The sequence below is a fragment of the Malaclemys terrapin genome, chromosome 1, assembly GCF_027887155.1.
Source record: "Malaclemys terrapin pileata isolate rMalTer1 chromosome 1, rMalTer1.hap1, whole genome shotgun sequence".
In the NCBI taxonomy this organism is placed as follows: Eukaryota; Metazoa; Chordata; order Testudines; family Emydidae; genus Malaclemys; species Malaclemys terrapin.
The window spans coordinates 136,824,916-136,840,917 of record NC_071505.1 but is presented as its reverse complement, the minus strand read 5'-3'; the positions used below and the strand labels follow the sequence as shown (position 1 = coordinate 136,840,917).

At 49.2% G+C, this 16,002-nt stretch overlaps 1 protein-coding gene across 1 annotated transcript in view; it reads left to right on the top strand.

Annotated features, from left to right (window-relative positions):
- Window positions 1–4,162: 4,162 nt before the first annotated feature.
- Window positions 4,163–16,002, top strand: part of LOC128843516 (scavenger receptor cysteine-rich type 1 protein M130-like) — a 183,027-nt gene continuing 171,187 nt past the window's right edge. The window contains 2 exon segments of the mRNA XM_054040396.1: window positions 4,163–4,226; window positions 11,193–11,507. Of these exon segments, the coding sequence (XP_053896371.1) occupies window positions 4,163–4,226; window positions 11,193–11,507 (379 nt within the window).

Genomic DNA, 16,002 nt, shown 5'->3' with positions numbered 1-16,002 from the left:
AGGTGCTACATCACAAATATATTGCCTTATTTTATAGGGCTATGGATATTCTATAGCTCAGACTCTCTGGCCTATCTCATCCCGTTGAGGAGCAGACACAACACTTTGGGACCAATCACGCACCACAAATAGTGAATCGCTAGTAGTCAATGTGAACAGTTTGCAAACATTCCTTGGGCTGAGAATAACTAAAAGACATTTTTATGAACTGGTGCAGGTGAGTAAACTATACAAAAACCAAAACTCACCACATTTTTGGTTTGATAACTAATGTTCAGCAAGATCTATTGCATACCCAGCTTGGTGAAGAACTTAGATTATGTAAATAGTTAGATTGATGCCCTTTCAATGGACTGGTTCAGAAAGCATGTGAACAGTTGTAAACCAATAAGGGAGAATATTGGCCCTTCGGTCAGGTTGATAGAGGTATTTAGGCATTGCTACGTTCAGCATTGCAAGGCCTAAAGCTATGTCTATATTGCAGGCTTGCCGTGTGTTATTCCCATCTCCCCTCCCCCTCCATCCACACTCAAATCTCTTGAACATGTGTCTAGGAGCACATTGAATCTGTGACGGTGTGGATGGACGGGGACGTGGGGCATAGTTTTACTTAAGCCTTGACCTTACCTCTCACCCTGACCTCATGTTGAGATAGTCCTCCAATGCCATTCCCACATTTCCCTGTGCCTGTATTTTCCTGCCCTTCTACTCTCACTTCCTACTCACTCTTTATGCACCAGAAGCTACCTGATGGTTTAGAGACCCTTGATTGGCATTTAACCCTTAATTTTCTCTCAGTTCTGCACAGCTTAGTCTGGCTCTGCCAAGCAGGCTAGGAGATGCCAACCCTGACAGCTGGCAGGATTGATGGGCTAGAGCATATTGGTTTTCAAACTGTGGAGCTCCCCTCCGTGGAAAGTGGGCCACAGTGGGGTTAACAGGCAGCCTCAAGGACCTGACTGGTTGGTGAAAGCTCCTCTCACTGGCTGGGTGTCCAGCTTCAGCTCCTGCTGCTTGTAAGGGTCCTTCGACTAGAACCCAGGTCTGCAGAGCCTGGGACAGCTGATGTTCCCACAACACCATGGAGAGACCATGCAGTGCCACTGCCAGGGAACACTGTGGAGAGTACGTGCCGCAGGAAGTACCGCCCAAGGGACCCAGAGTGACGGTACCCTGAGGCCCTCTGACTGACCAAGTACCCTATTTAACCCTGGAGTGTGCCCCAGGAAGGACATTGGGCCGCTGTGACTCAAGACCTCACCTTGCTTCCTGATCTCCGGTCTCTGACTCTGGTCTGACTCTGACCCTGGCTCTTGCCTCCTGATTCCAGCCTGGTACTACCTCTGATCTCCAGTCTCCGAGCCTGTCCTGACTTTGACCCCAACTCTTGCTTATTGAACCCTGTTCTAGTCATTCCTCTGACCCCTGCTCACCAGCTACCGTCCCTGATGTGTGGACCCCAGCCCAGTGGTGACCGCTTGGCCAGAGCACCTATGCACCAGTTTCTTACAGTTTTCCCAGACCTACTTACACAACACTCTGCAGGAGCCCTGTCAGGGTTCCCCCCCATGCTCTGAACTCTGGGGTACAGATGTGGGGACCCACATGAAAGACCCCCTGAGCTTATATTCTACCAGCTTAGGTTAAAAAATTCCCCAAGGCACAAATTCCTTTCCTTGTCCTTGGACAGTATTGCTGCCACCACCATGTGATTTACACAAAAATTCAGGGAAGGGTCACTTGGAATAGGGATCCCGCCAAAATATCCCCCCAAGCCTCTTCACCCCCTTTCCTGGGGAGGCTTGAGAATAATATACCAACCAATTGCCTTAGCAATGTGAGCACAGACCAGACCCTTTGTTTTCAGGACACTAAAAACCAATCAGGTTCTTAAAAGAATAACTTTATTTATAAAGAAAAAAATAAAAGAATCACACCTGCAAAACCAGGATGGAAGGTAACTTTACAGGGTAAATAAAAGATTTAAAAAACAGAGGATTCCCCTCTGGCTCAGCTTCACAGTTACAAAAACACATTAGCTTTCGTCCAGTCTTTTGGGCTTCCCCAGTATTCCTATAGTTACTGAAAACTAATATTAATGATTCAGAGAGCTTCTCGGCCACTTCTTTTTAAACTCTTCATTGCAAGTTATCCAGACCTGCTGATTTTAAAATGTCTAACAGTAGCTGCTGTTTAACATTCTCCTGGGTTTCTTCATCATCCTTATCCTCATGTGATGTGACCACATCATCTGACTTTGTCCCAAATACAGAATAAAAATTTATCGTGAACACTTCTGTTTTCTCTGCATTGCTACTGATAAGTCGACCGTTTCCATCTAGCAATGGACTGATACCATTTTTAGGGTTATTTTTGTTGCTACTATACTTTACATATTCCATCTAGTTGTCCTTAATTCTGACAGCTATGGAGTTCTCCTTGTAATCCTTTGCTTTGTCTACAATTACTGACTACATTCTCTTCACATAACCTGTCTTCCACTCTCTCTCTCTCTCTCTAGATAGATATATATAGATATATAGACATTTTCATTTTTATAGCAGCCTTTACTTCCCCTCCAAGCCAGGTTGGTTTATTTTTAACTAGTACAGCCTGCTTCTTTCTTCTTTAAACCCCCTGCTGAAAAAGCAGGAGATGGATTAATTGTTATTATTAATAATCAAATTGTTATTACATTTATAATATTGTAGCACACAAATGCCCATTCAGGTCACAGATACAGACAAACTCCTAATTCCATAAAGCTGATAGTCTAAAAGGCTCAAGAACAGATGCAGGACTGGATATAGGAGAAATAACATATAAGCAAATTCACATGTTGATGATTGGTGCAATTTCCTGTTTTGTTATTACTGTTTCTTTAAGTAGGGGGAGGGCCGAGTGAGGGGGGATGGCGGGATTGGGGTGGGGAGGTTGGTAAAAATAAGGAGAGGGAAGGAAGGGGAAGAGGCACAGCTACGCCTCCTCACTTGCCAAGCTAGTCACTGTCAAGTGTTTTTCTGGAATCACAACAGAGCAGAGTCTCGAGGAGGGATTTGAAGGAGGATCAGGTGTTCGCTGCACAGATTTTCTCAGGGAGTTTTCTCCATACAGAAAGGGCAGCATGGGAGAAAATGCAAAACTAAAGAGTTAAAGACATTTATCTTAACCCGAGTATTTGTAACAGTTCTCTTTAGGAAGAGCCTGAGGTAGGTGTGGTGTCAGCCAGTCTTTATTCTGTGTTATATGCCCCTTGCCTTGTGCTTGTTCCTTGAATTGTCTGTGTCCCAAGAATCAAGTAAACTTATTTCCAAGGCGTCTTCCCCCTACTGACAGCACTGATGGGCATGGTGTGTGCAGGGCATCCTGCTACTGCAAAAGAGAGAGTCATGGCCTACTCAGGAAGCCCTAAGCTCTGCCTCTACCACTAATGATCATGGTCTAGTCAGGAAACCCCAAGGTCTATTAGTAGAACAATATTACAGGTGGTACTGGGTAATTTCTCTTGTACAACAACTGATCTGAGTGATACAACCTGGTTCTAGTGATTTGTCTTTGTCTACAATATTACAGGTGGTGCTGGGTAATTTCTCTTGTACAACAACTGATCTGAGTGACACAACCTGGTTCTAGTGATTTGTCTTTGTCTACAATTGGGCATGTCCTATACTGAGAATTGGTCTCATAATGATCACCTTTGGCACAAGGGATTTTTTTCCTAGTTTATAAAATAACCTGCCTCTAATATCTCCCAATTCATGTTTAATATGATATTGAATCTATTGGGGTGAGAAACAGCATGGATGCAGTTTGTGCAGAACTTTTCCTTTTCCCTCACTGAAGATTGGGGGTTACCCGATGATCTGAGGCTGTGGTAAACCTGACGTCAGGAGGGGGCTCATCACTCCTATATGGTGATGTTTGTTGCTTTCAAGTTTTATTGGATGTTTTAGCTCCATAAAGTAACAGATAAAACCACTGATAATAACTAAAAAGGCAGATGGGTTTTCTATTGGTTCCTTCCTGCAGCTGATGCCAGCCTCTGAATCTATATATTTCCCTTCCACTGCTTTGTTGTCACGTGTCAGACACAGAGGAGGCCTGGCAGGTGCTTAGGGGCAGCCAGTGCAGTGTGAGGAGGGGACAGCAAGTCAGGCTGGCAATGAAGGGACATCTCTCCACTCCAGTGCTGTGGCTTCTTCTCCTCACAATTCAGGACATAGAATGTAAGTCTCCTCTGTGTTTCACTAGGGCAGCTGGGTTAACTGGAATGAGGGTTAACTTTTATAGTCAACTTTTTACCATCGGTGCCTGGCTAGGAGGATGTGACTTTTCCTTTCAGTATTTATTGGATCTTGCCACTGTTACTGAGGCCTTTGTTACCTTGAGATTGGACTATTGCAGTGACCTCTATGTGGGGCTGCACCTTAAAACTATTCCGAGAACGAAGCTGGTGCAAATGGCAGCGACTCACTGAGCAGGGCATCTCGCTGGGAGCATGTTACAGCCATGCTGCAGGGTCTGCACTGGCTGCCCAGCTCTGGGTGGAGATTAAGATATTGGTGATGATTTATAAAGACCTAAGTGGCCTGGGACCAGCCTCCTTGAGGGATCACCTCTCTCCCCGTGCCGTACTATCACAGCCGTCGTTAGAAGGGGTGCCCGAGCTGGCTCCCCCTTTTATAAAGGAGAAGAGTAGCTGGCAGCATGCTCTTTGTGAGTACGCTGGAGACCGATATCATTTTTGGGGGTAAACTTTATCAGGAGAACACACTGAAAAGACATTTTAAAAATAACATCAAGTTTAGGAAGTCGGGAACAAACTCTGGGCAATTCCAAATAATTTATATTTGTAATTATTATAGCAAAATGCCTTGTGGAGCAATCCTTCTGGACTAGATCCCAGTCACCACTTTCTACATCATTCCCCCCCACCCTGCCTCGTCATCTTAGAGCTCTAGGATCCTTTCAATCGCTACTAAAATGTATCAGATAATGTGATATGTGAAATCCCCCAGTTTGAGGGTTCCAGAGAAGGGCTCCTCTTACCACCCTGAGGGTGGAAGTGCTGAGAGATCCCCATGGTCCAGTGAGGCTGGTGCATCTCCAACTTGTAGTTTGTGTCTATTTTCACTATGAATATTCTCTTAATTACTTCACATCTTCATGTCACATGCCCCTGCCTGGAGATGTCTTAGGGGCTGGTTATGATGATGCCAGAGAAGTATCTGACCCTGAAGATGACCCAGTTTGGGGGCAGAATGATGAGGAAGGCACTGGGGCAAGTGACAGGAACAGGGATTCACAGACAGGTGACAGGTTTTAGAGTAGCAGCCATGTTAGTCAGTATCTGCAAAAAGAACAGGAATACTTGTGGCACCTTAGAGACTAACCTGGCAATTTGCTGACTAGGCTTATTTTGGCAAAGCAAGGTTATCTTTTGTTTGTTCTGCTTCTATTAGCTAATCACTATTTGCTAGGCCTCTGGTCTCTTGACCAAACTCTGCACTTTTGGTCTGGAAAAGAGCTGGCACAATCCATATGTCAGGTTGTTATATAAAATGTGCATGGATTTTAACCCTTCACTGTACATGACCAAAAAGCAGAGAATTATATAGTGACACCTGGTGAGGGATAAATGACTGTGCAGTTATTTGTGGAGAGTGTCCTAGAATGATGCCAAGCACATGTTCAGCTCAGTGTATTTTTGTTGCACTGATGTGCATCATCCTCTAGAAAGTTTTTATTTTCAATGGGAAATTTGAGTATGCTTCACATGATGCAGACAGAGTGACACGGGGGAGTTTACAATATAGGGGATATCACCATGTAGCTACTTTTTCCTTTCCCTCAGTGCCCCAGTTCTCCTCCCTGAGCCCCGAGTAGAGGCAATGTCAGTCTTTGCCAGAAGATCGTGTTTCACAATTATTGGCCTATTTCAATTGTGTGGAAAAACAAATTTGTACAATGATGTGGGGTCCAGGCAAACAAGTGATAAAATATCAGGGACGGACTAAAGCTGCGAGTTTCACTCTCAGCCCCAGATCTGAACTTCCCCAGGGCTCAGGGTGCTGCGTTTGGGTCATTATTCCAAGTGGGGCCACAGAATTAGTGGAAATATAAGATAGATTCAGTATGCAAATATGATTGTTATCCTCAGGGCTGGATTTAAACCTATGCGCCCCTAAGCACAGCTTCTTCAGCGCCCCTTCCCCTCCCCATGTGGCCCTGCCTGGAGCCCCCCTCCTTCCCCATGTGGCCCTGTGACCCCCAGCAGCCCTGTATGGCCCACTCTGTCTCCTAACTGGGCTCCAAGAAGGCTGCTGTGACTTTTCACTTGAGTTAAAAATGCACCCACCACCCGCCTGCTAGGTGTTTGCTGCTGCCCAACGGACCAGTCAGCCTCAGCCAGCTCAGGCTGTTCTGGCGCCACAGCGGCCTCTGGTGGGTGAAAGGCAGAACTGCAGCACATTTTCTGCAGAAAAAAATTGTGCCTCCATCTGACAAGAACTCTGCACATGCTGCAATTGTCACGTAAGGAGAGGGGGCACGACGTGAGACAAGGGGCTTGTGGGGTGTCTCAGCAGGGAGCGGGGCAGATCAGGAGGCTTCTTCCCTCCCAAGAACTCAGCAGTGCGGGCAGCAGTATTAGGATAGTAAAATAGCTCAAAATATCACAAATCGCAACTGCTAAAAAAACCTGGCAACTGAAGGCTAGAAAATCGCATACTTGGCAACCTTCAGCGCCCCTACAATGTCGGTCCCCCATGGCACATGCCTAATTGGAAATCCGGCCCTGGTTATCCAGAGGGGGGCTGATGGCTGAAATCAGGGCATCTTCAATCCAAAGACAATCACAGATCTCATGAAAGCCAATGGCAGGGTGAGAACTCTCTTTTAGGCTCAACAGATGGAGCAATAAAGATCCTTTATGTAGTTAAAACAGCTGCAGACAGTGGGGGCTACTGAAAAAGGCACTGGGCACATGGGCAGGGCAGAGCTAAAAGCCAGGGGTTTCCCTTGTTGCCAATGCAGGGGCCAGGATACTGGCATCAGACTACGTCTGTTGGAGGGAGAAGCCAGGAGAAGGAGTTCTGACCGGGATCCTGGAAGGGAGCAAAGAAACAAAGCCAGTTGGAGCTCGCTGGAGGGGCAGGCTGGGGGTTTCTGAACAAGGAAACTGCCGGCTGTTGTTAGTTTCTACTGTGTGCAGGGAAACAGAACTGTGTGCGCACTTAGCCAGAGCAGTGTTACAGCCCTGGGTCCTGCCACAAGTGAACGTCGCCGAATTAACTCGATTGAAAAAAGCCCCTTTTTCCTAGTGCAGACCAGGCCCAAGAGGTTTCCTTTGGGACTGGATTGAACAGAGCGGCACCTGAATAACCTTCCCTGTGGATTGCAGCAAAATAAATGTTTTATATTTGCTCAGAGTCTGGTGGCACCTTAAAGACTAACAGATTTATTTGGGCATAAGCTTTCGTGAGTAAAAACCTCACTTCTTCGGATGCATAGAGTGAAAGCTTTCACTCTATGCATCCGAAGAAGTGAGGTTTTTACTCACGAAAGCTTATGCCCAAATAAATCTGTTAGTCTTTAAGGTGCCACCAGACTCTTTGTTGTTTCTGTAGATACAGACTAACACGGCTACCCCCTGATACTTATATTTGCTCGGCATTGAAGGAGCAGGATGGTCTGGCCACGTACTTGTGTGAACTGCACTGTTCTCTAAGCTCCATGAAGGCTCCATAAACATGGTGTCCCCGGCTCAGCCATCCACTAATGCAACCAGCCTGTTCCAGGGGTCACAGTGGCACTCGACATGTAGCTGTAAGTCATGGGCTTTATAATGATGCCAAGCGCCACAGATCAAAAAACATGAGACTATAAAAACCATCCAGTCTTGTTTCTCAGTCTGTCTTAGAACTGTTCAACTCCCCTCTACTCCTCTGCCAGAGTGGGGGTGAGAATCGCAGGCTGAAAAGTCACCATTTAATGCACCCAAACTGCACGGCTCCCCCTGGCGGCTCAGCTGGAGACTGCGCTTACCCTCCCCTCACCCCTGAGACGGGAACTGCCGTCCATTGCCCAGCGCTGCCTTCGCTCTCCCTCCTGGTTCAGTTCCCCTGACAGATGAAGGGCTGGCTGGGAAATAGCTTCACAGCCACTGAGCTAATTCGTGCAGCATCTTTCCCACTCACACCGAGAACTTCTGTTACTGGTCAGGGGTGAGTTACAGACAGAGATACTGGAGACCTTCACTAGGGCCGCCCAGAGGGGGGGCAAATGGGGCAATTTGCCCCAGGTTCCGGGCCCCGCAGGGGCCCCCATGAGATTGTCGGAGGCTCCCCCCCACCTCCGCCTCCGCCTTCCCCCATCCCCCGGCGCCTCAGCACGCCACGTCCAAAAGCGGCCCTGGACGGCACTGCAGCAGCATGGCTCGGGGAGAGCCTGAGCTCCTCCCACTCGGAGTGGCTGGTAAGGGGGCGGGGCTGTGAGCTCCGGCAGGCCAAGCAGCAGAAGCTCCTGGATGCGGCTCGCTGAAGCTCTGGGAGAGGCGGTAGGGTAAGCCCCTCTGAGCCGGGCACCCCGCGACCCCCAGCTCCGAGCCCAGCCCCTCTGAGTCAGGCACCCCCGACTCCATCCCCCCCAGCCCTGACCCCAGCTCCAAGCCCAGCCCCTCTGAGCCGGGCAACCCCCCGACCCCATCCCCCACAGCCCTGACCCCCAGCTCTGAGCCCAGCCCCTCTGAACCAGACAACCCCCCTGACCCATCCCCCCACATCCCTGACCCCAGCTCTGAGCCCAGCCCTTCTGAGCTGGGCACCCCCCTGACCCCATCCTCCAAGAGCCCTGACCCCCAGCTCTGAGCCCAGCCCCTCTGAACCAGACACCCCCCTGACCCATCCCCCCACATCCCTGACCCCCAGCTCTGAGCCCAGCCCTTCTGAGCCGGGCACCCCCCTGACCCCATCCTCCAAGAGCCCTGACCCCCATCTCTGAGCCCAGCCTCTCTGAGCCGGACACCCCCCTGACCCCATCCCCCCCCAGCCCTGACCCCAGCTCTGAGCCCAGCCCCTCTGAACCGGACACCCCCTCAACCCCATTCCCCCACAGCCCTGACCCCAGCCCCTCTGAACCAGACACCCACCCTGACCCATCCCCCCACATCCCTGACCCCCAGCTCTGAGCCCAGCCCTTCTGAGATGGGCACCCCCTGACCCCATCCTCCCAGAGCCCTGACCCCCATCTCTGAGCCCAGCCTCTCTGAGCCGGACACCCCCCTGACCCCATCCCCCCCCAGCCCTGACCCCAGCTCTGAGCCCAGCCCCTCTGAACCGGGCACCCTCCGACCCAGAGCCCAGCTCCCCACCCAGCCCCGGGCCACAGTAGCACCACCCCCAGGCAGCGACAGCCCATTGGCACCAACCATCACCATCACTCAGCAACAACCCATTATGTAATTGCAAATGTATACATACCACTAAAGCATTTAATGTTTTTAAATAATGTATTTAGTGTATTTTCAAATTATTACAAATTAATTTTTGAATGTATTTCACTGGCTATTTTTTACATTTCCAAATACATGTTACTATAGTATTGCAACTTTTTTTTACAGAAGGGGCCCCCGAAATTGCTTTGCCCCAGGCTCCCTGAATCCTCTGGGTGTCCTTGACCTTCACACTGACATCAACCATTGATATCAACTACAATATCATCATAAACACGCCAGGATTGATTTAGTCTTTTGCAAACAGCAACACTTCCCTGCTTTCCCCCCCACCCGCTGCAACTTCTCAGCCTGAGGCTGGGAAGCACTGCCCCCATTCTAGAGTCCCCTCCATTCTCCTCCCCATCTCTCCTTCGCTCCTGCCCTCTCCCACTTCTGACCCCATCCCCTGCCTACTCCAGACTCCATTCCCCTCTCCAATACTCCCTCCTGTTCTCCTGCTCCAGAACCCCTCCCCTACCTCCTGTCCACCGGTACCAGACACCCCTCCTCCAGCCCAACTCCTCCATCCTCCCCAATACTCCCTCATGTGCCCCTGCTGCAGGCTACCTCCGCTCCCTCCCATCCTCTGTTCCACACCCCTCCCCTCCTCACCCTCTTGCTGCCCTGGTTCAGACCCTCTCCCTCCTTCCCCCACAAGTTCACCCTTCCCCACCCCTCCCTCCTCCTTCCTCCCTTATAAGATCCCCACTTCTCCCCATGCAAGCCCCCTTCTCTAAACCCCATTCTGCTCCTCTCCCTCCTGCCCCCTGCTCAATAACCCCCTCTAGCCCCATGCTCCCTGCTCCCCTTTCCAGATCATCCTGTGCTCCATCTCCACTCCTCCCTCCTGCCCCAGTTTCAGATCCCTGTCCCCTCCCCTCCCTTCTGACTCTCTGTCCTGCTTCCCTGTTAACCTCCACTGCAGACACCCCTCCCCTCCACACTTCTCCCTCCTGCCCGCGCTTTCTGACCTCCTTGCCACCCCCACTCCAGACATACCTCCTTGCTTCTGCCCCTTGCTACCCCCATTCCGGCCATCCTCCGCTCTGTCACTCCTGCCCCCTGCTACAGACTCTCTCCTTTCCCCACCTTCTTTTCTCCCCTGGCTCCAGAACCCCATCCCTACCCCTCCCTCCGGCCGACTCATCATCTTTACCCCATTCCACTGAATCTGCCTCCTGTCTCCCCAGTGCCCTGCTCCCCTCACTCTCCCCATCCTCCTTTCACTGGGTCTCTGCTGCCCATCACAGGCCCTGGGTCCTCTCCAGCCCCCTCAGCCATACAGAGACAGCCATGTTCCCATTGGGCTTTAGTGGGAAGTGGCAGCCAGTTTTACTCCAGGCGGCCTCACTCCCACACACTGACAGACTGTAGGGAGATGGTGGCATCTCGCTGGCTTCAGCCCCAGTGACAGTAACAGATGGCATCATCTGAAATAAGGGAAACCCTGAGAGTCAGCGCCTTTCATCGTGTTCTCATGGGACAGGTAAAAACACCCCAAATCGCCAGAGTGGGGATAAAATGGCGAGAGCTGCAACACTGACAGCCCCGAGTGTGAGGCCATGAGGCAGCTCTGGACATGTCCCATTCTCCTGGCTCTGGGCACGGATCCCCTGCTGCCGGGCACAGATTCTGCTGTGATAACGCTGGGCAGGTGGCTCCCTGCTCACTCTGACCTGTTCCATGTCTCTCTTTGAAGGTGCTGATGAGCTGAAGCTGATGGATGGAGGCAGCCCCTGTGCCGGGAGAGTGGAGGTTAAACACCAGGATCAGTGGGGGACGGTGTGTGATGACAACTGGGACATGACAGATGCTGGGGTTATCTGTAAGCAGCTGGGATGTGGAGCTGCTGTCAGTGCCCCTGGCGAAGCTCATTTTGGAGCAGGATCTGGACCAATTTGGCTGGATGAAGTTGCCTGTGATGGTACCTAGTCTGCTCTCTGGAACTGTGAGAACGAGGGATGGGGTCAGAGTGACTGCAGTCATGGAGAGGATGCTGGAGTGATCTGTTCAGGTAAGAATCAGCCAGCTCAGTCCTGAAAGACAAATCCCCTGAGACAAAAGGGCTTGAACCCACAAGGTGTTGTGTGCCTGTGACCTTAATGAGAAATGAACAAAAATCAGAGCAAGTCCTGTAATGATTGTAATTACTGAGCTGTAATTATTACGGTTCATGTCACTGGTCACTGAGGATCCCCCTGTTTGACTGTGAAGCATTTTCATTATCTCATTTCCAGTTTTTTCAGTGCCACGTCTTTCCTTTCCCTTTCCCTCTGAATGTGGCTAAAAATGCAGATAGGAGAGAAAATGGAAAAGGAAAATGTCACTTAGGCTCCTAAGTCATTGAGGCACTTTTGAAAACGTCACCCTCATGCTAAAACTCAGACCCAGACACCCAACCGCAGAGGTACAGCATCTGGGGCATTTGTGTAGCCCCTTTGCCACCCTCATAGGGTGACCAAGGAATGGGCAAATTCTCCCAGATTGACCAGAATTAGATTTAGCCGAGAGCACGCCCCTGTCTGCTCTGTTATTTCTCACATTTTGGATCAACCAGTAATAGAGAATTTCACAGTCTCTGCTACCCTGTAGATCTAGGGTAGAATAGAGAGCTCAGCCAAAAATATACCTCAACCCTGTACAGCACAGGAATATCATATTATGGAGTCATTTGTTGTGACTCAATAGTTAACATTACAGCTTTACAACATTACATACCCATTACACGTTTTATTTTTAACTTTTAGTAGGAATAATATCGTCAGTAATCCCCATCTTCCCTGGATAGAGGTGCAGGGCCAGCTCATAGGGCCAAACTCAGGGGTCCTTTCTCAGGCAGGCAGCTATTGACTGTCATGTGAGTTTGCTTTGTACAGACTGAATAGAAGCAGGATAAAGGACTCAGGATTGGGCCCATTCAGAATTATTCCAGAAATAACCAGCCAGACATCTACAAAATAGCCCTGTGCACTAGACATCACTGAGAAGAATCACATATTGTAACAGAGACGTTTCTGCACCAAGAGATTTTTGAGAGATGCTGTCCTGACAGAATACTAGAAAACTTTCCAAAAAGTGACAGTTGTCTTCTTATATGCAGGGTTGCTGTAGGCGTGTTAGTCCCAGGATATCAGTGACAAGGTGAGTGAGGTAATAGCTTTTATTTGACCCACATCTGTGGGAGACAGAAAAGCTATTGAACTTACAGAGAAGAGCTGTGTCTAAGCACAGAAGTTTGTCTCTTTCGCCAACAAGAGTGGGTCCAATAAAGATATTACCTCAGCCATCTTGTCCCTCTCAATTCCTTCTCGTCCAGCTTTCACTTTTCATTTCTGGTTGGATTAATACCAAACTTCGCCAAAACATTCTCCTCTGCCCAGATCTCTGCCTCAGACATTGCACAGGCTGGACGGTGCCCAGGGAGTGAATCAGGGACGCACAGTGAAAGAGGCTGTTGTCTGTAGACCCAAAGTCTCATTGGTTGCAGCATCATCATCATCGTCTTCGGTGATTCCTCCATTCGAGGATGATCTCAACCACAGATTTATATATGGGTCCTGAGTATCGGGGGTAGCCGTGTTAGTCTGTATCCACAAAAACAATACGGAGTCCAGTGGCACCTTAAAGACTAGCAGATTTATTTGGGCATAAGCTTTCGTGGGTAAAAAAACCTACTTCTTCAGATGCATGGAGTGAAAGTTACAGATGCAGGCATTATTATACTGACACATGAAGAGAAGGGAGTTACCTCACAAGTGGAGAACCAGTGTTGACAGGGCCACTTCAATCAGGGTGGATGTAGTCCACTCCCAAAAATTGATGAGGAGGTGTCAATTCCAGGAGAGGCAAAGCTGCTTTTGTAGTGAGCCAGCCACTCCCAGTCCCTATTCAAGCCCAAATTAATGGTGTTAAATTTGCAAATGAATTTTAGTTCTGAAGTTTCTCTTTGAAGTCTGTTTCTGAAGTTTTTTTTGTTGAAGTATGGCTACTTTTAAATCTCTTATAGAATGTCTAGGAAGATTGAAGTGTTTTCCTACTGGCTTTTGTATGTTACCATTCCTGATGTCCGATTTGTGTCCCTTTATTCTTTTATGTAGAGACTGCCAGGTTTGGCTAATGAACATGGCAGAGGAGCATTACTAGCACATGATGGCATATATAACATTAGTAGATGTGCAGGTGAATTAGTCCCTGATGGTGTGGCTGATGTGGTTGGGTCCTCTGTTGGTGTCACTAGAGTAGATATGGGGACAGACTAGGCAATGAGGTTTGTTACAGGGATTGCTTCCTGGGTTAGTGTTTCTGTGCTGTGGTGTGTAGTGCTGGTGAGTATTTGCTTCAGGTTGGGGGGCTATCTGTAAGCGAGGACTAGCCTGCCTCCCAAGGTCTGTGAGAGTGAGGGATCGTTTTCCAGGATAGGTTGTAGATCGTTGATGATGTGCTGGGAGCTGTACGTGATGGCCAGTGGTGTTCCGTTATTTTCCTTGTTGGGCCTGTCATGTAGTAGGTGACTTCTGGGTACCTGTCTCGCTCTGTCAATCTGTTTCCTCACTTCCCCAGGCAGGTATTGTAGTTTTAAGAATGCTTGATAAAGATCTTGTAGGTGTTTGTATCTGTCTGAGGGATTGGAGCAAATGTGGTTGTATCTTAGGGCTTGGCTATAAACAATGGATTGTGTGATGTCTCCTGGATGGAAGATGGAGGCATAGGTAAGTATAGCCGTCAGTAGGTTTTCGGTATAGGGTGGTGTTTATGTGACCATCACTTAGATGCACTGTAGTGTCCAGGAAGTGGATCTCTTGTGTGGACAGGTCCAGGCTGAGGTTGATGATGGGGTGGAAATCGTTGAAGTCCAGGTGGAATTCTTCAAGGGCCTCCTGTCCGTGGGTCCATATGATGAAGATGTCATCAATGTAATGCAAGTAGAGGTGGGGCACTAGGGGCCGAGAGCTGAGGAAGCACTGTTCTAAGTCAGCCATATAGATGTTGGCATACTGTGGGGCCATGCGGGAAGCCATAGCAGTGCCACTGACTTGAAAGTATAAGTTGTCCCCAAATCCGAAATGGTTGTCGGTGAGGACAAAGTTCAGCCACCAGGTGTGCCATGGTCTCATCAGGGATACTGTTCTTGACAGTTTGAAGTCCATCCTCATGTGGAATATTAGTGTAAAGACCTTCTACATCTGCACCCTTTCCATTTTTTTTAAATATCCTTCTTAAAATGTGGACAGCACAGCTGGATGCAGTAGCGGTCTCACCATGCTGTATACAGAGGTAAAATCATGACCCTGGTCAGAAATTATCCTACAAAATAGAGCTTCATTGGAAAATGCTGGTTTGTTGAACTCGACATTTCCCATGAAAGTGAGTTGGGTGCAATGAACTTTCTCCAGACCACAGGCAGTGTTATGGCAGAAACCTGCATGGTTAAGTGCCAGCTCGCTTTGGGGGGCTCCAGCCAGCCCTGCCATGCAGACTGTCTTGGGGCCAGGTACCCCAGTCTTCTCAGGTCAGCTGCTCTGGGATAGCTGCACCATGTAGACTGCCCCAGCACCAGAGACCCTGGTGTTCTATAATCTGCAGCTCCAGAGCAACCCTGCCATGGAGAAGGGAGTCCCAGCTTTAAACAGGCATCAGCTCCCAGCTCCACAGCAGGGAATTTAGAAATCCTGGGATGGAATCCTGATTCCCAGGATCTCTGGCTCTGAGGCAGCCCTGCATTGCAGACTGTTCCAGACCGGGGACCCCAGAGCTTTGAGACTCTCCGGCCACCTGGCTATTTGGGACACCAGCTGGCCCAGGAGTCTGGAAGCCCAGGGGTCCCCAGTCCAAGACAGTCTGCATGGGGAGGTTGCTGAAGAGCCACAGACCCTGGGAACCCCAGCAGCAGCTGAGAGAAATTGACATTTTTGTTTTTCTCTAAGCACTGGTGAAACTGACAAGAATGTCAGTGTCACTCATCATCTGCTGGTGTCCCTGGGAGCAAATTTCATGTTGGACACACCATGTGTTGGTGTTTCCAGAACAAATGTTGAGAAGATTTCTGGTTCACAGGAAGTTTTGAAATAGCAAATTTTCCTGTAAGCTGGAAATCCTACATTTCATCCAGTTCTTCTCACTGGTCCCCCATTTAAACCTCCAAGGATCACCTCAGCCTTTTCACAGCATCACCCTGGGAGCTCTAGTTCAGTGGCTTGTCCACTATGACACCTGCGAAGACCATGGGAGATATCTGTATGTTTATGTATATTGTGTGTACCTCTGTTTCTTTTATTGCTGTTTTACCATTTCCTACCAGGGTTGAAAGAGTAACTCCTGCTGGAGCTCCCCCATGTCCCAGCAAGGCAGAAAATGACTACAGAGACCCCAGTCACTGGTACTTAACTGACAATACAGGTGTCAAGGCCTTTCAACTTTTGCCTCTGACCAAGCCGGGCACAACCCCCCCTAGCTTGGGAGAGGGGAGGGGCCATTCACGTGGGCAAATTAAATAAAGAGCTTGGGACCTT